Below are 21,616 nucleotides of genomic sequence, written 5' to 3'. Positions count from 1 at the left end.
ACTTCCCTAGGCCCACCTCCGGGGCTGATCACCTTTTATAGAATCGTTTGCGTGTCAATCGAGCTGGAATTGTTGATCACCCGTTCGTATCTAAAATAGGTAGCACTCCTAGATTGAAAGGACTTTGGTGAGGTGAAATTGTCTAGAACAAATAATAGCCAGCCTCCTGGGTTACCGCATTCCATTCCAGCGGCTGGCTGGCTCGACTTGTTCCCCCCATACAGTGACAAAGAGGCTGGTAGTCACCGACTAGGCAAGAAGATCATCAGTAACGGAATAATGCTCTTATTATTCTGGTATTGTAGAGCGTTGTCTAGTAGAGTGTTGGACAGATTGCAGAACCTCTTGGGGACAACTCGTGGTCGGATGAGACTACTTGCCCTTTCTGAGTCTCATCAGTAGAGCGCTCACATTCCTGAGCATTCTGACTGGCAGCCGAAATCGACGAATGTCCAATCAAGAGAGTCGGAAGGCACCCACCGGGGGCCCATGTTGTTGATAATTGTATCTATTGTATTCTTCAAGAACCAGGGGAGACTTGATTCTGGTCAAACCCATTTCTCATTTTTGAAAAGTTCTGGCTCAATCATCGCAACTTGAAAGAATCTGACCAGTCTAAACCAGCAAATCTATAGTTGACGCACGTCAAAATAGTAGGGAAAAAGGCATGGGCATCTCCAAAGTCCCCCGGAATACCCAGCGCTCTAACCAAACAGTTTCTGGATAATGACCCGGCCGAAATTTCCCTCGACTGGCGAAGCATCCATCCTCAAGATCCTGTTTCCAGCGCTTTGGCTCAGCCACAGCCCATGATCACTGGAGCTCTCTTTGTCATCCTCAATGCGATGGCGATTACGGCGATCAACAACACACTGACCACGAGTCCACTGCCCCGTCGTCTCGATGCGAATATCCTCAGGGGAAGAAGCTGATGGGGCCCATTTCGGATCATCTGCTGTGATAGCATACCACACACAGACGGGATCGTGCAAACTGAGCTCGGCATCATCGCCCTCGTGCCCTGGGTGCAGTCTTTCCAATGTCTGGAAAACGTGGCCCATGAATGCATCAACCCACTCGGCGAGAGGTGAGCCGGCTTTGAGCAGGGGAGCTACAGCCTGCCTGAATTCACCCCGAGAAATGTTGTGGCGCAAAGTGATGTCGAGGGGAAATTGTCGCAGAGTCAGCGGGCGACTGAGTTTGGCTGGGTAGGGGGGGTCAGGACCCCGAGTGGGAGGTAGAGTGGAAGGGGGACTTGGGGACGTCAAGGCGTATACGCGGGCCGCAGCGACCGCATCTGCGTAGGCATTGAATTCACCGACCGGTGTGACATTTCCTGGCTCGTTGACAGCGCCGCCCATGACAACAACTTCCTTGACGCGGAGGAAGGTCTCGGGGTCCTCTGCTGCTGCTAATGCCAGGTTGGTGAGGGGGCCGACCGCAACAAGAGTTACCGTATAAGGCTCATTCTCACGCAAAGCACGCAAGATCTCCTTATATGCAGGAAGCTTGGATGGAATGTAAAAGTGGTCACCAGGGGCGGCGCCCGTCTGGACAGGCTTGATGCCCTCGGGGTCCTGAGCGGAGTCAAAGAGATGCTCCCATGCTTGAGTCGGGGTAAGGTGTGGGTGCTGAGATAAGATGTTAGCTTTATTTCACTCGAATTCACTTTGAGACAACCCTGAGCACGTACACTGGTATGGATACCGCCGAGACCGTCCGTTCCATCTGCGGGGTAATGTAAGTCGATATGCTATTGACAATCGTGAAAAGGAACTTTACGAAAGTAATCAGCGAGCATTTTCTGTTCCTCGAGGGGCTGCTCAGCTCCCAGGGCAACCACGGGGCGTGACGCTCTCAGGGTGCCAAAGCCTTCCGGCTTCCCGTTCTGACGGCGCCACTGCATCTCCTGTTCGAGGATATGAAACATAGAGATCACATTTCGCAGACAGCTGTTTGGCCAATTAGCTCACTGAGAGTTTTCCGCTCATCTGTCATGATCACTCACTGTTTCACTTCGACATTTCCAAACGTCAAAGATATAAGTAGAAGCTCGAGGTCCTCTGCTTTTGAAGACAAAGCCAGAAGCAATCCAAGGATATCGTCAATGCCCTAGATAGTTATGAGCTGGAGGCCTTGATATTTGCTGTCTCAACTCACAGGATCAGTGTCAAGGATAATCTTCTTAGGTGCCATATTGATTCTATAAAATGCAGCTCTAGCGGAGTTGCGCTGTGCCTGCGTCAGACTCGCGAGGATCTGTTATCATCTCCGCCTCAGGCATTAACCCCTCTCCCGCCACCACTAACTCCTTTTGGCTACGATCGCCCACACGAACATCTGCACGTCAAATAACAGGTCGAACATTCGAAAGGTTCTCCTGCAGTATATACTCTATCCCAATGCAGCCCTGTGGTCCTACGGTGCTCTGATAGTCATAGTGCTTTACTCTGGTGTAATTCGTGCCAAGCTACATGTTATAGTCTGCGGCCACTCTCCGCGGGTCCTCTCCCCTCGTGGCGGGCGTGAGGGTTACAGCTGCAAGGGAGGGCCCGATCCCCTGCCGGATCGACGTACTCAGCTGCATCTCCGTCATCTCAGTGGACACATAATCGTCCATGATTAAACATACATGATTTAAAATGAAACTGGAGAGGTGGCTGCGCGGAGCCAATCAGGCTTCTCGAACGGACCTTGCTCTCCTGTACTGTAAATGCTACAATGTACCCGCAGGGAGCGCACGCGCCATATGAGAGACCTTAAGAGACCCAGGAGACCCAGGAGACACAGTGGCCTGTTCGCGCCGTCCCTCATTCACCTGCGCCCCACTTGGCGACGCTTGGACGATCCTAAGGGGATTAACGGTACCCTGTATTACCGCTAGCAGTACCGCCCAATCTATAGGATGGCAACTTTGGTGTTCAGGGATGCAGAATATTGATCTCGACCGATAGAAGACTATGCATCGTTCTCAATTCCGGTACTCCCGTCTACGATAATCCATCCCTCGGTCGTATTTAGTTTTGGTTTCCGAGGCACAGGTTGTCCCCAAGACAATCTTGGCTTGTCGAGAGTCTAGTCACTCAATTACCGGGTGATACACCCCGTTTACAAGTTACCATACATGTACGCCCACCTCGGATGCTCCGCGTGTCCTTTTCGTCTCCTTCTCCTGTTCCTCTCACGACGTTCCTTTCTTTCCTTCCCTTCGACTGTCTCCTGGATTTTCCTGGTCAACCACTTACCGACGCTTTTGTTGGCTGTCTGTCGCCTATTGACTTTCGGTGTCTTTCTCTGCGCAACCCTGTCCAGCGTGTTGCGCCGGGATCTTCGTCTCAACGAAATTTAGCCTTCTCTTTTCTGATAGCAACGCAGCTCCGGCTTGCGATTGGAACCCGCCCCTCGTCGCGGAAATACGTTCGCCACGCTTACCCGGACCCAGTGTCTATGCACGACTCAGCCCGCTAAATACTCTTTCGGAGGCGAAACTCCCTGTCCCTACTGTGGCCGTGTACAACCTCTTCAGATTCGCGATTGTGTGTGCCAATTCATTCCTGCGCGTGCGCAATTGCCCTGCCATATCCACCACTACTTAGTGGTTTGATCCTACCTTTGACCGTTTTGCCGCAAAAGTGTCTTCGAAACAGTATGTACCCAGCACAAAGAAACCCCGGGTAGCCCAACGAATATGGACGAAAACCTCCAGTGCTTTCGATGCTAACCATACGTGCTTTCCCAGCAAGATGGCAATGAATCCCTACTGGAGCTGGGCTATTTTGCTTGCGTTCGCCGGTACCCTGGGCTGGTATTACACACAGCCAAAAGCTAAGGCTACTGTCCGGCCCGTGGTTGAAAAGGCCGAGGCCGCAGTGGCGCCGAAGAAAGCTAAGCAGAAGAAGACGCCCAAGCCCTCCGAGCCCACCCCCAGAAAGACCGATGTGAAGACAGTTGTCTCTCCCCCGACCACGGAGGATGAGAAGCCAGAGAACGATGTCGATCAGAAGGAAATGGCCCGCCGCCTGGCCGGTATCAAGAATGGCACTTCTCAGGCCCAGGTCCCCAAGAGCCAGAAGAAAAAGGCCAAAAAGGCTGCCAAACTTGAGAGTGGCTCCCACGCGTCTTCCACCACCGGCGCCGATGCGGACGATGACCTGTCTCCTGCCAACTCGCCCCAGGTGAATGCGACCAGCTCCGCAGGCTATGTCTCCGACATGCTGGAGGCCCCCGCTCCCCCTGCCTCTGTGCTGCGTGTGACTGGCAATGTTGAGACCGAGCCCAAGAAGCAGAAGGCCCAGTCTTTCAAGCCCGTCGAGACCAAGAAGCAGCGCCAAAACCGTCTCAAGAACGAGTCCCGCAAACAGCAGGTCCAGGAAGCCGAAGAGCAACGCCGGCAGTTGCTCGAAAAGCAGCTGCACACAGCCCGCGAGTCGGAGCGCCGGGAGGCTGCCCGATCCCAGCCCCCCAGCCACCAATGCTTGGCAGCCAAAGGAGGCCTCAAAGGTTAATGGTACCACACCCGGCGCCGCTCCCGCTGCTGCGCCTGTCCACCTTCTGGACACCTTTGAGCCCGCAGCCGCGGCCCCGGCTCCCAAGAAGTGGGACGCCGGCCTCCCTTCTGAGGAAGAGCAGATCCGCATTCTGGGTGCTGCTGAGGACGAGTGGACCACTGTCTCAACTAAGAAGCCCAAGAAGAAGTCTGGCAAGGCCGATGAGAGTGTTAGTGAGACCAGTGCCTCGGAAGCTCCACCCGCCGCCGCTACCCCCGAGCCCCGGGTCACCGTCACCCCGACTTACATCCCAGACATCCTGCGATCTACCCAGAAAGGCCACCCATTGGACTCTGACTGGGCCGCCTAAACTTATCCTGTCTCACCACCACCTCGTCTACATGCCATTTCTCTTCCTTTTTTCGCAACTTTGAACTGTATGTATTATTCACTTGGCTTTGGCGTTTCGGGAGTGTGCCACAATACCAGCACATCTTACAGAGGTGCCCACAGCGCGCAAAGTCGTGGTCAAGCCTTCTCGGTTGAGGGGACTAAAAGCACGCACCATTCAAGCGATCTGTGGAAGTTTATTTTCTTGTTCCGCTGTATCACCATTCAAGCATTATCTGTCAAGCGTAACTGAATCCAACGAGTCTGAGAATCTACCGCCCCAATCGTCAAAACTTTAATCTAAAAACAACAATGGTCTCAAACTGTACAAGGGCTGCTCACCCAGTAAGAATGTGTACCTGTCGTCATTTTACCCAAACGGGCTTAGCGGCTAGTTTCGGTCATCGTGGCCTGAAGGACACGCCCGCCTCTGTATACGGCTCCACCTCAGTATTTACTCCCTCGGACCACCCTCCCCTGCAACCTTCAATCCTCACGACTTTCGTCTTCTATATTCAAATCCTCTCTTACCTCCCGACCCCTTCTCCCGCCATGGCCCAGATCCGTGGCACTGCGGGCTACAATCTCGGCCACCAGAACCCGTTCGGTGGGCCCAGTAGCGCAGACGCCTCCAGCGACCCCAGTCCGCTCGACGCCATTCGCGAGCAGACTAGCAAGATTGAAGATTGGCTGGATACTATATCTGATCCAGTGAAGCCGTACGTTCAATTTCTACCTTCTCTGGGAGCTTTCACTGCCTGCTCGCCCTGGTCAAAGGCCGGCCGACACAGCTCTCTCGGAAACAAGGGATCTTCTACAGTATCACTGACACGCTGTTCGTTTGGCTACGCAGATACCTCCCTGCAATTGGCCGCTTCCTCATTGTTGTCACATTCATTGAGGACTCCCTGCGCATCCTCACACAATGGAGCGACCAGCTCGTCTACCTCCGCGATTTCAGGAAGAGTAAGGGCTCTCCCCGCCTCGGGCCCCGGTCCGCACATGCTCTCTAGATGTGACCAGGCCTCGACATAAACCTCTCGTTCGGATGAATGGCTAACCTACTTGGTCCCCACCTTCACAGTTCCATGGGGAATCACCCACCTCTTTCTTATTATCAATGTCATCGCTATGGTCACCTGCTCTACTCTCGTCATTGCCCGCAAGCGCACTGAGTTCGGTGTCTTCGGATTGCTAGCCGTTGTTGTTACTCAAGGTCTCGGGTACGGCTTGATCTTTGATCTCAACTTCTTCCTGCGCAACTTGAGTGTGGTCGGTGGTCTTCTGATGGTCCTGTCCGACTCGTGGGTACGCAAGAAGTTCGTTCCCGCCGGTCTGCCCCAGCTGGACGAGAAGGACCGCAAGATGTACGTGCAGCTTGCTGGCCGTGTCCTGCTGATCTTCCTGTTTGTCGGCTTCGTTTTCTCCGGCCAGTGGAGCTTGGGCCGTGTCCTGGTCAGCATTTTTGGCTTCGTCGCGTGCGTCATGGTCATTGTTGGTTTCAAGGCTAAGTGGAGCGCCATTATTTTGGTCGTACTCTTGAGTGTGTTCAACTTGCTTGTGAACAACTTCTGGACTGTAAGTCAATCTAGAGCTCATTGTCCTGTTCCAAGTGCTAACCAAGGGTTTCCCTTTCCAGCTCCATCCACACCACCCGCACAAGGATTTCGCCAAGTACGACTTCTTCCAGATTCTATCAATTGTGTATGTTTGGCTCTTCTTCCCGTGAGAACTGTTTTTTATTGTGGACCTAACACGATCACGATCACAGGGGTGGTCTGTTGCTGCTGGTTAATATGGGCCCTGGCCAATTGAGTATGGATGAGAAGAAGAAGGTTTACTAGTGTGACAGAGGGAAAGACGACCCTTCCGCTATTTCTCTTTATCTCCCGGCATTCAAAATCTATTGGCCAAACAGCCTGACCCAGGGACTGAAACCAGCTCAGGAATGTACGGCAATGTTCCCAGCGCTGAGTCCGCGTCTCTAGTTGGATACACCTCCCAACAAGCTGGTACGTTCCGCTCAGTAGGGGTCTGTTTCATAATTTGGTTGGAGCATTTTTGTCTGCCGCGACTGGGGCCTTCAGGCCATTCTCTTTCTCTCTTGCATCATCATCCCGTCTTTCACTCTCTCCATCTATCATGTCTGGTGTTTTAAAAGCCCATCCGGCCTTGTTCTTATGTCTTCAAGGGTCGACCTCGGTTAAGTCTGACTCCTTCATGTGTGCCTCTGCAGCCATTTATCATTATTCATTTACTTTCCCACCTAAAATGCACGATCCATGTGATGATATAAAAATGGATTTCATCAACTATCTATTAGGGAACAGAACTTGATGCTCTGAGCCTTGGAAAACCAGCTGCCCCTTCAAGTTTTACCTTACCCTTGTTTCAAGCTGGCGGGAACGGCCAGATGATTACTTCACTATATTTCGGAGCCCTTTCATTTGCGTATAGTTGGTAGACCATATGACGGCAAATCTGGAGGACTTGGAAGGGAAAAAAAAAACAATCTTCATGGCTCTGCTGTCTTTACTAGTACTAGTACGAGCTAGGTTCAAGTTTGTCAACTCGATACCCAATAGAAACCTTTGAATCATTTTCGACCATGACAAGACATCCGGAGCTAGGACTTGAGTGCTAGCCCTGGTAATTATTTTGTCTTGGACACCCTTAATTCCAACAAAGATGACGGCAATGATTCAATCGGTGAAAAACATACCGTGAAGGACATACCCAAAGATTCAAGTGCCAGACGAGTTTCAACAATTGAAAAAGGTTTCATGCAATGAATTCGCTATGTAGGCGACTCACTAGTCGCAGGTGATTATGATACAGGGAAAGCAAAGGCTCTAGGCTAGAGATAGGAAGGATGGTAGACAGGCTAAAGAAAAGAAGATAAGCACAGGTCCTGGCTAACGCTAAAAGAGGTAGGGATCGACAGGGACCAGGAAATAGGAATTGTGGAAGGAATGGGGGAGTGGAAAGTGGGAGCAACTTCCCATTTTCGCCGCTGTTCGTTTGGAGCCAAACATAGCATGTAAATTGCGGGTTTCTCTGCATCAAATGCATTTGGGCCAGCCATAAATGTTTCATGTCAGAGAAGATGGGGGTGATGGGGGCGGTGAAGCACGGGACGAGATTGCTCTATGCTAAACGCCAAGCACCGTAGACCGAGGAAAGGGGAAGGGTTGATGTGGTGGGTGCAAAGAAAGGGGCTTCGAGAGATTGAGGTTGAGGGAGATATTGAAGAAGAGGTTGAGAATAAGTGAGGTTTTCTGCCTTTCATTTCTTTTCAGATATCCATGCTCCAGCGCCAGGGCCGGATGCGCTCTAGTTGTCCAAGGCCAACCTGGTCGCGGTTTTCGTCGTTGATTTCGACGTGGAACATTTGGACTTTGTTCTTGTTATCACGGTGTAGGGTCGACAGAGTCTTAGAAATCTGCGGACGTGCCTGAAATTTATCGCTTTCATGCGTAGATTTAGAAGCCGGGCGCGTGCGCGGCGTTTCGGGGTATTTCCATTCAGTAGAGAAAGATTGGTCGGAGTGGGCCATTGAAACCATTGAATCCGGTCGGGATGTACGTGAGGCTTCGAATTCCTCGCGGCCAATACTGTCTGAGTGAGCGCGCGTGATCGATGGTCGATACTGGAGCGGCTCCTGGAGCAAGTCTGCGGCAAATAAGTCGCGGGTGCTATCGTGGCTGCTTCGGGCGGGTGCTTTCTCGTCAAGACGAGAGAGACGCTTGTCTACACGCGCAAGGCGGTCCCCAAAAGATCCTCCCATACTGTCGCTGGGGGACGTCAAGTCGAAGCGTTCCTTTCCAGCCATCACTTTGGCGCTGGGCGGGGGTTGGAGCATCCAACGGGTCTCCGCACGGCTGATGGGCCCACTCACAATGGGCGGATGGAGGTCATTGACAGGGGGTGCACGGGCAATATAGTACTTCGACGGCTCACTGCGGTCTGCCCGACCGCGGCCAGAGAAGCCAATTGATGATCCGCGTACTTCTTGACCCCAAAGGGGTTCGTCCTCGCGTTGGTAGCGCATTGACTTCAAGCGTTCGCCCAGGGGTTGTTTCGAGGGACCGGCTTGACCCTTCAGCGAGCTCTCGTCCGTATTCCAGCTGTTCGTTCGCTGATGATTGTTGCGGTGGCCACCTCGGCGAGCCGGAGGGCCTGGGCCCATGGCGATCTCCTCGCGCCACCCTGGGTTCGTACTGAATGCGGTCGGTTGCGGGAATAGACGAGGTTGGTCGGTGATGATCTCGGGGGCCCGACGCTCCATTTCACGCTGAGTTCGAGCAGCATCCTTCCTGCGCTTTCGGCGGTCCGCGCTTTCGGCACATGGTGTGCAAGTGGCATAGTAGAACACCGCCGACTGCGCACCGCGGTAAAGCCACATGGCGCGGGGGGTGGAGGCTGGTTCTTCCTCTTAACGCTGTGTCGGTAGTGATTGGTTTGTTGGTCTGTTCGAGTTGTACTTCAAGGGAAAGCACCGGAGATCCGTACACGACGGGCTTTCAGCCCGGTATGAAGTGTGGGATGCCGATGATGGGGTCAACAATAATTTCGACCACATGAAGGGCGGATCTAGCCAAAGAACGTGTAGAACCCACGACCAGCGATGGGGAAAGTTGGGAGGGGTGGGTGTTTAAAGAGCGTGGCAAGGGTGAAACGAACTCAGGAGTTGGGCGCGGGCCCAGTGTCACATTGTTTAGCGCCTGTTTTACTTATCCGGATCCATTCGACCCAACGCTTGTACGCTACATTCCGGCATTGACATTACTGTAGTCTTGCTCTAGACCCGTCCTCGTCCTGTGGCCATTTGTCCTTCTCTGCCCAACCCTCTTAGGCCTCTGTTACCCCTTGCCCCTCTCAAGGCGCCCGCATTTTCCCTCAGCCCCAATCAGCGCCAAGAGCGGGTAACGATGTGTACAATTGTACAATGCATGCAGATCGGGCAATGCAGTCACAGAGACCGACCAAATCAAGGCGCTTGCCTTGTCAGACTACAATTCATGTCTAGTGGAGCCTGCTACACCGCAAACCAGGGTGCCATGTGGACGGATGTCAATTGTGAACTGGACGAGGTATCATATGTGGTGCATAAAAAGCAAAAATCAAATAAAAAAGAATCGTGACTGGCGCGTTCGTCTCCATTTCCTCGTCGCGTGGGGGAGAGAATGCGGTCAGCAATCCACGAGTTCACCCCTCAAGAAACTCTTGGCCAATATTAAACCACGAAATATCCATGCTGAGAAGTCCCCGAAGACAGACAAGAACCAGCCCGAATATCGAGTCCCGCATGGGATGCTCAGTGGCAGTTTGCATCATGAAATAAGCTTTGGTCACCACAAGGTTCCCCAGGAAGACAGCCACCGGAAGAGGGCTGGGATGAACATGCAAATCTCAAAATGTCTCCCCATATGATACGTATCTTGCCGCGGACTCGCATCTCTCTACCTTTCATCATATGCAAGTTTCCCAGACCGCTAACGCCAAAGATCGAGAAAATCAAGAAAAGAACAAAAAAGAACAGAGCATTTGAAGAAAGCCGATTCCATGCCTATGCGTTCTTGGTGTCTTTGATCACTTCGCCCTTCACCTTGGTCCAATCGATGTCTGCATCCATGGCTTCGTCGACCTCACCGCAAAGCACAACATTGTCGCCTCGAATCAGGTAAAGTCCATGTTCAACTTCGGTGGAGGGCTCGTCGTCGTCTGGGGACCGGATGATGCGCTCGACTGTGCCGGAGAGGACAAGGTTTGTGAGCTGATCGGTAGACAAGAGGGTACCGACCAGGGTCCGGCCATCTACAGTCAGAACGAGGACCTTCTCTAGAGAGTGGAACAACATGAGCACATGCGCAGCCATATGTTCCTTGGCATGGAATACTTACTGTTGATGTACTGGTGAAGAGACATGGTGTGCGGGGTAAGAGGCTCCACGTGGATTAACCAGGTGTTCCGGGATCAAGCCTGCGCTGGATTCGATCGTGTCAAAACGAATACCGGCCGATCGCAGCTAAAGAGTCGCAGATGTAGCTCTAGAGCTGCCCGTGGTGATGAATCGGCGGCTTTTCCCGAGTGCTCCTAGCTCCAGGCGCCCAATATTTCTCCGATGTTGCAGGTATTGGCGCGGTCGAAGTTTCAGGTACTGATTCGGGGCTGCTTCAGGGGCAAAGTCGCGTTTTTGCAAGCTCCAGAAGTAGAAAGGTTTGGGTTTTTGGTGGTAGATCCAAGAGACCGTTTAGATCCCCAAGGGCGATTTATGCGGGGGTGAACAGAAGAATCAGACCCTTGTATTAAGTGGCATCGAGCTTGAGAGACTATGTGAGGAGCAGAATCAAAGGGTGAACAAGAGTGCTGAAGCAATTGAGGAGATGAGCAGACCTGAAGTTCGTCTCGCGTTTGCACTGATTGGCAGTGATCACGTGCAGATAGCTTCAACTGAAGAGTCGAAATGAGACGAGAATTGGATTCCAACTCTAACATTGGGTCACGTGGATAGAACCCAATTCCTGGACATGATTTGGCAATGCTCTCTTGAACTAGTTGAGTGCATTTGGTATTTAGCTTTGGGTTTACTAGTAGTAGTGCCCGTGGTGGCTGACGCTGTTATGTCGAAAATGTATCCCAGAACAATATCTCCGAGTCCAAGTCAGCGTACTATCAAGTGACAAGTTGGCAACCTCAATAACGTGGAAGTTGATTGTCTTTCTCCTGAAGGTCAGAGTTTGTTTCCCACCACCAATAGCACTGCCTCTAAGTTGGTAAATTACATTCAACCCTTAGTAATGACAGGTTGCCTAAGTCTATCCATGGTACATCTTGGACCGCCATATCTTAACGTACTTGAACTCCTGTCGGGGGTTTTATGTTTAAGGTATAATTTCACTATCTGTGCACAACCTCAAGCACCACTATTCACTCACACACCTATCATCATCCCAAGGCACTCAGATTTAAGGGTACACTGCTGACTTTTCCGGCCCTGTATTTGCGCGGCTTAGGAGTGAACTGCTCAGGGTGAGGAAGCAGGGACTCGTCCGGGAACTTGAAGCGATTGTCATCTATTCGGAACGGTCCGTTTGTGGAAGACGCCCGCGATCTGCCCGCTGGGGACGAGGAGCCACCGTTGGAAAGCGTGTAGGAGCTGGGGTCCAATTTGGGGTCGCTGGACACCGACGGGAACGGAGACGCACGGGAGGGTGCTTGACTTGGAGGAGGCGGAGGAGCAGACGGGGGTGAAGTCGGAGGGGGAGGAGGAGGAGCTGCAGGAGCCGCAGAGTAAGGGGCCGGGGGAGGAGTGCTGCTAGTATGATTGCCCAGCGCGGTACGTGCTGCTTGGGCAGCAATCGACGGCGGACCGCTTGCTGGCGGGGGTGGAGGGGGTGTTGGCCTTCCAGCGGGAGGTGGAGGAGGAGCCCTTGTAGTTGTTGCTGGGGGAGGCGGAGGAGGAGCTGCTGGGCTTGCTTGAGGCGGAGGCGGAGGTGGAGGGGCACCGGATGGTTTCCGAGATACTGGGGGAGCTGGGGGAGCTGGAGGCGCTGGAGGAGCAGGGGGGCGCAGGCGCTCGGCCACCAGGAGGTGGAGGCGGAGCACGTGGGGGAGGTGCCTCTGGAGCAGATTTTGTGCTCGCTGAAGATAATGTAGAAGAAGGTCTGGAGCCAGGTCGTGGGGGCGGCTTCTTTAGACTTGCAACCAATGGGTTTACAGGCGGTGCCGGCGGAGACTCAGTAGTTGGCGGCGGGGGAGGAGGCTTTGCACCAGGAGGCTTAGGAACGGAAGGTGCCTTGAAAGATGGCGCAGCTGGCGCTGGGCGAGATGTCTCCGAGTCCGAGAGATATGGAGACTCTGCTTTATTCGCTCCTGTGTCGACTCCGCCACCTCGACTGCGTAGCTTCGGCATACCACCGGCAAAGAGACCACCTAGTTGGGCTGCTGGTGAGCTGACTCCTACATCTGACGCAGGCGGTCCCTCGCTGTTGCTTCGTAGTCTATTTGCGGCTGGTCCGGAGGGGACAGGTGGAGCAAGCCCAGCAGGAGGTGGTCTTGCGCCAGGCACTGGAGGCGCACCTCCAATAGCGGGCGCAGCAGAACCTCCTCCAGGTTTTCCGATTTGAGGAGCAGATCGATCGTTGGTGACAGCCTTCCTCAACTTTGTGCCACTGCGAATATCGCCTAAGAGAGCGTCCTGTTTGACGATGTTAGGCCACCATCTCTTTCACTATCTTGTCGGGGACATGTTAACTCGCACGGTTTTGCAACACTTACTCGGCCTTTGACTTCACCCTTTGAAGGTCTGCTTGGTAGATTGCCTGGAGGAGGGGGAGGGGGAGGGCCACCAAACCCCCCAGGCGGCGGCGGCGGCGGCGGCGGAGGGGGAGGAGGGGGAGGAGGCATATTGGTGAGAAAAAGAAGGAGCGATCAGGCTATGATGTGTAGAGCCGCACCAAGCGTCTAGAAATTTGTCATGAAAAGAAAAGGGTAGACTTGCGCTCCTTGACCAGAAGGAGGGCGTGTGCAAGGCAGAAGGTAAAGACGTCAGGATTGATTACGGGGAAGTGAACAGCATCCGGGCGAAAGTCTCCGCCTTGAGCCTCCTTCTCCTATCACAAAAATAGACCTGCCGCGACTTGCGGTCCTCCACTGTCTCCAGACATCCCTCACTCACCATGAGAAGAGTCGCATTAAGGGCTTCAAAGCCTTCGCCGCAAGGCTCGGTCTGCCAGTTCTGCCAAGCCTCGACTGCGTCGCGACTTCTGTCCAGTGCCCGATTATCCACACACGTTAACCGCCCGACCACCGACCGTCTAGCCCTGCAATCACCTCGAAGAAGCCCGCGCGTTCCATATTACCAATCACTCATTGCTTCGCGCTACTATGCATCCGATTCCCTCAATGTTGCAGCAGCCATTCGGCAAATCGAACAAAAGGCCTCTGTCATACATAAGTCGGACCGAACGCCATCTAACGAAGACTTAGTTGGGGTCCTCGAAGAATGCCAAAAGCTGGTCGAATCCCTGGTTATGCTAGACCGCGACCAAAGCCCCGAATCTGCGAAAAGCGACGGAAACGAAGTATCCTCCTTGTTGGGCATGGCCGAAAAGAAAGACACCAAAGCTGCCAAGGGCGCGCAAACGGCCTTCCCGACGCTCGACCCGCAAGTCGCGGACTCAATTTCGAAAATCGCAACCGAGCTCTTGAAGGATGAAAAGGTGTTTATCTCCCCAGAAGCATTGGAAGTTTACACCAAGACCCAAACGCTTTTGCGTCGAGCGGAGCACTTCCCCGAAATTTTCCATCTATACGCGAATAAACCCGTGCCTGAAGAAAACAGCTCCCCCATCAAGTATCACAAAGCCAATCCCAAGAACGTCAACAGTGCAGTCCCGGCGGAGCTGGCCAACATGGCCCTCGATGTGGCGATTGCTCAAAAGAACCTGCCGCTTGTGTTGGCGATCATCGACAACACCTTCTGCGCGCCTGCGTTCCACCGCGCCAAGATCTTCCGCAAGGCCGGTATCCCCTTGGCTGGTCTGGCTGGTGCGCCCCTTGCCTGCTATGTGCTGGCCTCCTGGGCAGCTACTTTCCAGAATACCATGGATCCTAGCACAGCCACTGGAATTGCGTTCGCCGCATCTCTAGCTTATGTTGGTGGCACCGCTTCCCTGGGTATTGTCGCTATTACTACGGCGAATGATCAGATGGAGCGGGTTGTCTGGCTTCCTGGTATTCCTCTGCGCCATCGCTGGCTACGAGAGGAGGAGCGTGCTGCGATGGACAGGGTAGCTGTTGCTTGGGGATTCAAGGATCCATACATGCGTGGCGAGGAGACTGGCGAAGAATGGGAAAGTCTTCGCGAGTTTATCGGCATGCGCGGTATGATTTTGGACAAGACCGAGTTGATGCCGGGCATGGAGTAACCCGTGGCGCATGTATTATAATATTGGAATCTCTTCTATAGCCGCTGGTGCACCACATATTTACAGTTAACCAGAATTTTCTCTTATCTGGAGTGTTTACAACAGACCAATCTAGAGACCAAGTCGTGATTCATTTATTTTTTAGGGTCACTAAACTATGACAGCCTCACAACCTGGACACTAGATACGACAGCACAATGAAGTGACGAAGCATCTAGTACAGGCGCTTGGGGGGAGACATGGAAGCCTTGATGACAAGGCTGCCAACGTTCTGCCAGCCCTTCTTGAGCAGGGAAACAAGGTAGTTGATGGCCAGCATGAGGTTGGCAACAAGCTCCTCCTGGGTCATGCCGACGTTGCCAACGGCAACACCAAGGCAGAGAACCTTCTTGAGCTGGAACTTGATGGTGGACTTGACGTCGTTGACCTTGTTCTGGAGGTCCTCAGCGTGGGAGACGGGGGTGGGGAACTTGCCGGCTGTCAAGGAAATATAGATTAGCGGGGTGGGAATTTGATAATTTGCGGCGGATTTAACATACCCTTGGACAGACCGGGACCGAGCAGACGAGGAATCTGCTTGATCAGAGCCTCGGAAGCAAGGAAGGCATCGTACTTGCGGGCAAGCTTCTTGATGAGCTTCTTGTTCTTGTTCAGCTTCTTCAAGTCGTCGGTGGACATGGCATCAAGGCCGTGGTGCTTGGAACGATCGAGATCGTGCTGGTCACCAATGACACTGAAAGAGAGTCAGTATTATTCCACTTGGGACTGGGTTGTCTATCGCCATGCGCGTTCGAGTTCGACAGCATGTGGAATAGAACGATGCGGGAACGCACCAGATGCTCATGTTGGGACGGGGGATGGTGGGCAGCTTAATGGTGCCGGAGAAACGCTTGTCACGCTGGGGGTCATAGTTCTTCAGACCGATCTGAAGCTCAACGGTCTCGAGGAAGTTACGCTTCTTCTCGTTGAGAGAGTAGTCGAGGACGGCTTGGACATTCTCCCGCACTCCGGCTAGAGGGAATTCAGCATGTGTTAGATATGGTGTCTATATGGACTGAACGTACCGACTGAGATTTTGGACATGATGGCGGCAGTCTTCCAAAAGAAATTTCTTATGGTATGGCTCTGCGAGGAATGTCTTGAAGAACAAGAAAAGTAGGCCGCAAATTTCTCCGCTTGTGGGTGTGGGAATCCGCTAAACCTAGAGTGGACTAGCGTTGCCCTTAAACGAAAGAGATCATGTGATATTAATGTCCGTAAGGGGTGCCCTACAATCACGTGATGTACAACATGTACTTAGTGTTTTGTCAAGTGACTTTCTAATAGATCACCAGCCTTGATGTTCTGAGTAAGCTACTAGCAGTTCTTCAGGTATGCTCATGGGACTATTATAAAAGCACATACAATGACTGGGATATCGTCCTGTAGCACCTGTCAATCAGCTCGAGAATAAGTCTACTAGGAGGAGCAGGGTACTTTACTTCCTCCCATGGATACGTAGTCTACAGGGAATCATATATTGGCTTATTAGCATTGACGGTGGCAGGAATCATAGCCGGAGGATGGCTGGCAAGCTCAATTTTGTACATGAATACCAAGCCTAACAAACAACACCCTGCCCCCTTTCATTGTACAGGCATTTCTGGCAAAAAATTCAGGTCAAGGTCCTGCCAGTCCCATATCTGGTCAAATTGTCCAATATCCATGTCAGAAAAGTCGCTGACGCCTGTTATTGGTGGTGTAAGCATGGCTTGTACGGGGAAGTCGAGTGAGGCCGGAAAGAACACATCAGTTGCAGCTATCGACTCTGAAGAGCCACCTAATGCGTCTGGTGATATTGTCTCAGTTGATGACTCGGGCGTTAAGCCAGCCAGTGAATCTAATTGAGAGATAGAATCTGAAGCCACAGGCCCCGGGCTTGCCTTCTTCGCCGGTTTTCTGAGGCTGTTTGCGAGTTTTGTCAGGACTGGGTAGCATATTGCCGCAGTTTTTGTGATGGGTGAGAGCTGTTTGACCAAAGAGCAAGCAAGCCTGACAGACCGAAAAACCTCCTCGTGCCGAGGAAGACTATGGTCTTTGTCATGGATAATAGCAGAACATAAGAAGGCTGCCGTGTCAAATATCAGGAAAGTGACAATATGGAACTTCGCATTGATAGGGAATACTTGGTCAAATAACCGACGAGAAACCGTCATCAAATGAAGACCAACGTCGACAGCAGCCTCTCGGCTAGCTCTGTCAGCTCCCGTACTAGAAGAATCATAGACCTTGGTGAGGTAAGGTTTGAAAGGTCCGAACATGGTCATATATCCAATGGCATGCAGTTGTCGACGTTGAAGAGGGATGTACAGAAGCTGATCATCCCAGCGAGTATCTGGATCTGTTTCACGATACGCTGGGGGCAGTGAGCCCAACCATTCGGTAACAAGTTCCTTCAGCAATCCGGCCTTGGAAGTATCGACCGCGCCTTCTGGGGCTGGGTCGAGTCTCGTGACGGTCAGACCTAGTTGACATTGAACCAGGATGTGTGCAATGGGAGAAGGGGCCCCATCTTGGGGGTCCTGAGCCTCAAGCTTCATATTTGGCAACTCGAAAGAGCGACAGCCTTGGTTGATGATGAGGGGACGGGACAGAAGAAGAGCCATTTGCCTAAGGCTTATCAGAATCTTGGATTCGAGACGAGGAAACAACGGAATCTTACCAGTCCCAAGTATAAAGAATGCACCACATACGCCTTCGCATTTCCACATCAAACTCAGATAGACCCGTCTTCTGAGATATTTTATGCATGCCTTGCTCTTGCGCCTCGTGAATACAAGAACTTAAGGAGTGCCATGATTCAACAAATAATGATTCGGATTTGTACCATGCCGCAGTAAGGAACAGTTGCTGTACGTGTACTAATCCACCACGGCCAGGGGGGATAGTATTGCTTAACCGTATCGCAGAGTGGTGAAGGCTTTCTGAAAGTGTTTGAGATGGCTCGCCTAGATCTGACTCCAGCCTCCGTTGGCTCTCAGAGTCTAGATATTGAGCTGAACAGGCACACACTCGCGCCAGAAGGCATGTGAACTCAGGCGATAGTGATCTTCCATTAGCCCGGTCTGACCACCAAGAAGCATAGTCGTTGGAAAATGAAAGTGTATATATGGCGTAGTACATAAAGTTGGTTGTTTCGAGATAGCGTTGAATGAGGATATCAGTATACGGCTTCGGGGGCAAAAGCCGCAGTACTTCCTTCACTTCCGGGGACGCCGAGTCGCCGGATTGACTCGATTGTGCCTCACTGGCCTTGGAAAAATGAGTAGATATTGGGTCAATCCTTTCAAGCGACACATACCATTAAAGGGTTTCCCATAAGCAGATTATGATCATCAGGAAGATATCCAAGGACTCTGAGTTCGTCTTCTGTACCAAGAGCCCGCAGTTCTGACGGTGCGTCTGACGCTTGCTCTAATTTGACATCGGAAGATTCGTCAGATGATACCTTTCTGTCTAAATGATTAGCGATGCACTAGCTGCAAAGCATCGTCAACTACCTTGGCTGATCTAAAGAGTTTGATCCAATTTTACTATTTTTATGGGAAAATTTGCAAAGATGCGGTATTTTCCGTGAGTGACAATGGTTGCATGGCCACTGGCGATTGCACTGTCCAGAACTATTAGATGTATTCTGATTTGGAGTTCATTGGTCTTGCCTTTTGTTTTCGGCGATGGCACTCGGTACATGATGGCATCGGTCTTGACGATTTCCCGGCCTTTGTCCCAACCATCCTGGAGCCGAGGAAGAAGAGAGGTGAGCCGAGAAGGATTCCGGGGATGGCGTGGAGTCCAGGATATGAATCGTAGTTTTGTTAAAGTCCAAAGAGACTCGCGACTGGAAGATCTCGGTTCATGGGCCCCAACCTCAGGCATGGAGACGTCACATGCCCCGCCTTCCCAGATTCGGCTAGTGGTTTCTGTCTTACGTAGGTAGTGTGATTGGCTCTGACAGAGTATGTGGCTTGAATAATTCGTGCCATTGATCAAAATAGGTCCTCAAGCGGTTTACTATGCTCCTCGCACTAGTCACTGCCAGTACTAATACTCCTAGAGTGCGCAATATTCGTGGGAAAGACCACGTGGCGTGTATAGCATCCTGGGAACAAGGGGCCGGCCAAATTGGATGGGAGTGTTATACTACAGCCAGCATAGCCAGTATCGCCATTGTGCACTGGCTCATTTTTCTACGTTCATTTAGCCCTGACGGGGAAGTATATAGATAAGTCCTAGAGAAAAACATTTTCACCAATCTTCTCTCTCAAAGTCCGCTTGTCTCCCGCTCAAAGTCTTTCAAGGCCACGATTAGGAGCTGCCGATCACCAGGATGGGCAATAATGCCAGTCAGGCATTGGAAATTCGCTGCAAAGCACTGCCGTTCAACTTTGTAATCTTGAGGAATGAATTGGCTGACACTTTTCACGGCCGTGACGAGTCAAGGGGTATGACTGAGTCACTAAGACGCAGGCGCTGGAAGCCATGACGGCTAGATTTCTTGCCAACGGATCAATATATGGCTTTAGGACCTCGTGTCAGTCCTGGGACCCGAAATATCGGTTAGTGGATTCATCAGAACCTTCAGGCGCTTTGATTTTGGTAAAGTGCATGCGGTGAAGATCCCCGGACAGACAGTGGAGCCTACCTTTAACGTGCAAGGCGCTCACGATGGCCAATGCCATGAGAAGCCAGAGGTATATCCATGGACAGGAGAGTGGGGATCATTGCTCGGGAGGATGGTGCCATCTCTTTTGAAGGTAGAATCCAAAGAGGATCGCAGACACGGCGCGAGGCACTAGGCTGGGCCCCGATAAGTCGTCAATGGGCCTATCAGCGGCGGGAAATGGGCGTCTGGATCTGGGTCGAGAATGGGGTGGAGAGCCCTGCTTGGGGCGAGTCCCCTTTCGCCTCCGGTATTCGGTATCGCAAATACAGGCAAACACGGTGTCCTCTTGCGATCGCAAGAGCACAGACGGCCACCACGTCGGATGCCTAGAGGGAAACCGAATGCCAGGATGAATCAAAGAGCCAATGGGCCTGGTCAGAGGCCGTAGGGGAATTGGCAGGACTAGATAGCCCCCGTAGTTCTTTGCAACTTCCACATGGGCGGTGAGAATTGGTTATGTATTTCCCAGTGTAGCCAGACAACCTTAAGGAAAACCACACCTTCCTCTCTCCCTCCCTCCTCCTCCTTCGAACTGGACTTCTCCCCTACTTCCCCGGAACCAATCTCAACTTAAATCTTTCCCTCTTCTACCGGTGAGACCCTCCGCCCCCATCAATCCCCCCCTTCCAACGGTGGCCAATCCCACCCCTGAAGTCCCTAATCCGTCCACAACACGTTTTCCTAATCCACACTTCCCCTCCCTTAAATCCCACTTCCCCTTCCAACCACCATCACTAACACCACACCTCCCGCCCCAGGCTTCGAGGCAACGTCAACATGGGTTTAGCTTTCTCGAGGCTGTTTGACCGTCTTTGGGGTCGCAAGGAGATGCGAATCCTCATGGTTGGTCTTGATGCAGCCGGAAAGACCACTATCCTTTACAAGTTGAAGCTCGGTGAAATCGTCACCACCATCCCCACCATCGGTCAGTTTGCTCTCGCTTCTCCACTCCGATCGCTCTGAGGCGACTGCGACTCTCAGATTTTCGGCGCCCGTGCATCGAGCACAAAAAGGCTGACTGGGCTCCCCCTTAGGCTTCAACGTCGAGACTGTCGACTACAAGAACATTCAGTTCACCGTGTGGGACGTCGGTGGTCAGGACAAGATCCGCCCTCTGTGGCGCCACTACTTCCAGAACACCCAGGGAATCATCTTCGTGGTGGACAGCAACGATCGCGACCGTATTGTCGAGGCCCGTGAGGAGTTGCAGCGCATGCTGAACGAGGATGAGCTTCGGGATGCTTTGCTCCTGGTTTTCGCCAACAAGCAAGATTTGCCTGTAAGAGCCCCTTTCCACCCTTGCGCCCTGGAGCTAAGACTGATCATTATCACTAGAACGCCATGAGCCCCGCCGAGATCACCCAGCAGCTGGGTCTTCAAAGCCTCACCCGCCGTGCTTGGGTATGCTGCCACTCTCTTTTGTGCCTAAAATAGGCATGCACACTTTTGGAAATGCACAAACTGACATCTTCTAGTACATCCAATCTACTTGCGCCACCACCGGTGACGGTCTCTACGAGGGTCTGGAGTGGTTGGCCGACACTCTCCGCAAAACTAACCGCGACTAAGCGAGTATAATACAAATACGATTGGGGATGGTTGTGTGTGTATGTAGCAGAGCGGGAGAAATACCACGGAAGATCTGCAAATGATGGATTAATGATGACTATGGCGAGAGTTGCTTCGCGAAGCCATGGCCCATTTGGAATCTCTCGAGGAAACAGGGGGTTCTTTCTACCGGTGCTTTGTCTGTTTCTCTCCACGGCTCTATTTCTCTACGCTATGCTATTAGCCTCATTTGTTCTTTTTTTTTTCTTCTCTGGCGCCACGTCAAAATTGCTCTTCATCTTCCTTCTGCGTGCAGAGTAAATGTCATAAGTGGTAGGCGAATGGGGAATTCCTTAGAATGCGGAGTAGAGGGGCTAAGGGCAACGAATCTGATAGATTTCAGCGGTAATTCCCACTATATGACCAGTCTACGCTATCGTAGAGGCAAGGAGGCTCCAAATATACCAGTTGACCCGTTTTAGAGCCACGTCAAGACGGACTGAGGGAAAATCGTGGACATGCGTAATCTTTCCCAGCGTGTTCTTGGCATCACAAAC

The 21,616-nt window shown here is 52.2% G+C and overlaps 10 protein-coding genes across 10 annotated transcripts; 4 read left to right on the top strand and 6 right to left on the bottom strand.

Annotated features, from left to right (window-relative positions):
* Positions 1–704: 704 nt before the first annotated feature.
* N7468_002460 (putative nucleoside hydrolase) lies at positions 705–2,196 on the bottom strand (the record flags this gene model as incomplete). Its single annotated transcript, XM_058471757.1, has 5 exons — positions 705–1,631; positions 1,694–1,728; positions 1,783–1,952; positions 2,009–2,112; positions 2,161–2,196. The coding sequence occupies 5 exons, from the start codon at positions 2,194–2,196 to the stop codon at positions 705–707; spliced, it is 1,272 nt and encodes a 423-aa protein (XP_058334898.1).
* A 1,547-nt stretch (positions 2,197–3,743) lies between these two features.
* Positions 3,744–4,857, top strand: N7468_002459 (uncharacterized protein; the record flags this gene model as incomplete). Its single annotated transcript, XM_058471756.1, has 2 exons — positions 3,744–4,426; positions 4,458–4,857. The coding sequence occupies 2 exons, from the start codon at positions 3,744–3,746 to the stop codon at positions 4,855–4,857; spliced, it is 1,083 nt and encodes a 360-aa protein (XP_058334897.1).
* Positions 4,858–5,189: 332 nt separating this feature from the next.
* N7468_002458 (protein ERV29) lies at positions 5,190–6,721 on the top strand (the record flags this gene model as incomplete). The annotated part of the gene is made up of 5 exons (XM_058471755.1): positions 5,190–5,596; positions 5,731–5,843; positions 5,962–6,455; positions 6,517–6,581; positions 6,649–6,721. 5 exons carry the CDS (start codon positions 5,190–5,192, stop codon positions 6,719–6,721), a joined length of 1,152 nt encoding a protein of 383 aa, XP_058334896.1.
* Positions 6,722–8,172: 1,451 nt separating this feature from the next.
* Positions 8,173–9,282, bottom strand: N7468_002457 (uncharacterized protein; the record flags this gene model as incomplete). The annotated part of the gene is made up of 1 exon (XM_058471754.1): positions 8,173–9,282. One exon carries the CDS (start codon positions 9,280–9,282, stop codon positions 8,173–8,175), a length of 1,110 nt encoding a protein of 369 aa, XP_058334895.1.
* Positions 9,283–10,446: 1,164 nt separating this feature from the next.
* Positions 10,447–10,805, bottom strand: N7468_002456 (U6 snRNA-associated Sm-like protein LSm8; the record flags this gene model as incomplete). Its single annotated transcript, XM_058471753.1, has 2 exons — positions 10,447–10,718; positions 10,781–10,805. The coding sequence occupies 2 exons, from the start codon at positions 10,803–10,805 to the stop codon at positions 10,447–10,449; spliced, it is 297 nt and encodes a 98-aa protein (XP_058334894.1).
* A 1,390-nt stretch (positions 10,806–12,195) lies between these two features.
* On the bottom strand, positions 12,196–13,286 carry N7468_002455 (putative proline-rich, actin-associated protein Vrp1; the record flags this gene model as incomplete). The annotated part of the gene is made up of 2 exons (XM_058471752.1): positions 12,196–13,077; positions 13,158–13,286. 2 exons carry the CDS (start codon positions 13,284–13,286, stop codon positions 12,196–12,198), a joined length of 1,011 nt encoding a protein of 336 aa, XP_058334893.1.
* Positions 13,287–13,558: 272 nt separating this feature from the next.
* On the top strand, positions 13,559–14,809 carry N7468_002454 (uncharacterized protein; the record flags this gene model as incomplete). The annotated part of the gene is made up of 1 exon (XM_058471751.1): positions 13,559–14,809. One exon carries the CDS (start codon positions 13,559–13,561, stop codon positions 14,807–14,809), a length of 1,251 nt encoding a protein of 416 aa, XP_058334892.1.
* A 214-nt stretch (positions 14,810–15,023) lies between these two features.
* On the bottom strand, positions 15,024–15,892 carry N7468_002453 (60S ribosomal protein uL1; the record flags this gene model as incomplete). The annotated part of the gene is made up of 4 exons (XM_058471750.1): positions 15,024–15,286; positions 15,349–15,542; positions 15,643–15,820; positions 15,874–15,892. The coding sequence occupies 4 exons, from the start codon at positions 15,890–15,892 to the stop codon at positions 15,024–15,026; spliced, it is 654 nt and encodes a 217-aa protein (XP_058334891.1).
* Positions 15,893–16,434: 542 nt separating this feature from the next.
* On the bottom strand, positions 16,435–17,388 carry N7468_002452 (uncharacterized protein; the record flags this gene model as incomplete). The annotated part of the gene is made up of 1 exon (XM_058471749.1): positions 16,435–17,388. One exon carries the CDS (start codon positions 17,386–17,388, stop codon positions 16,435–16,437), a length of 954 nt encoding a protein of 317 aa, XP_058334890.1.
* A 2,900-nt stretch (positions 17,389–20,288) lies between these two features.
* On the top strand, positions 20,289–21,079 carry arfA (putative ADP-ribosylation factor; the record flags this gene model as incomplete). The annotated part of the gene is made up of 4 exons (XM_058471748.1): positions 20,289–20,436; positions 20,546–20,790; positions 20,847–20,912; positions 20,987–21,079. 4 exons carry the CDS (start codon positions 20,289–20,291, stop codon positions 21,077–21,079), a joined length of 552 nt encoding a protein of 183 aa, XP_058334889.1.
* Positions 21,080–21,616: the final 537 nt, after the last annotated feature.

The sequence above is a fragment of the Penicillium chermesinum genome (genome assembly GCF_028974085.1).
Source record: "Penicillium chermesinum strain IBT 19713 chromosome Unknown utg000002l:1.0-5270490.0:1.0-5274688.0, whole genome shotgun sequence".
NCBI classification, from domain to species: Eukaryota; Fungi; Ascomycota; class Eurotiomycetes; order Eurotiales; family Aspergillaceae; genus Penicillium; species Penicillium chermesinum.
Note: the sequence above shows the minus strand (reverse complement) of the source record. Positions and strands in the feature narration are given on the sequence as shown.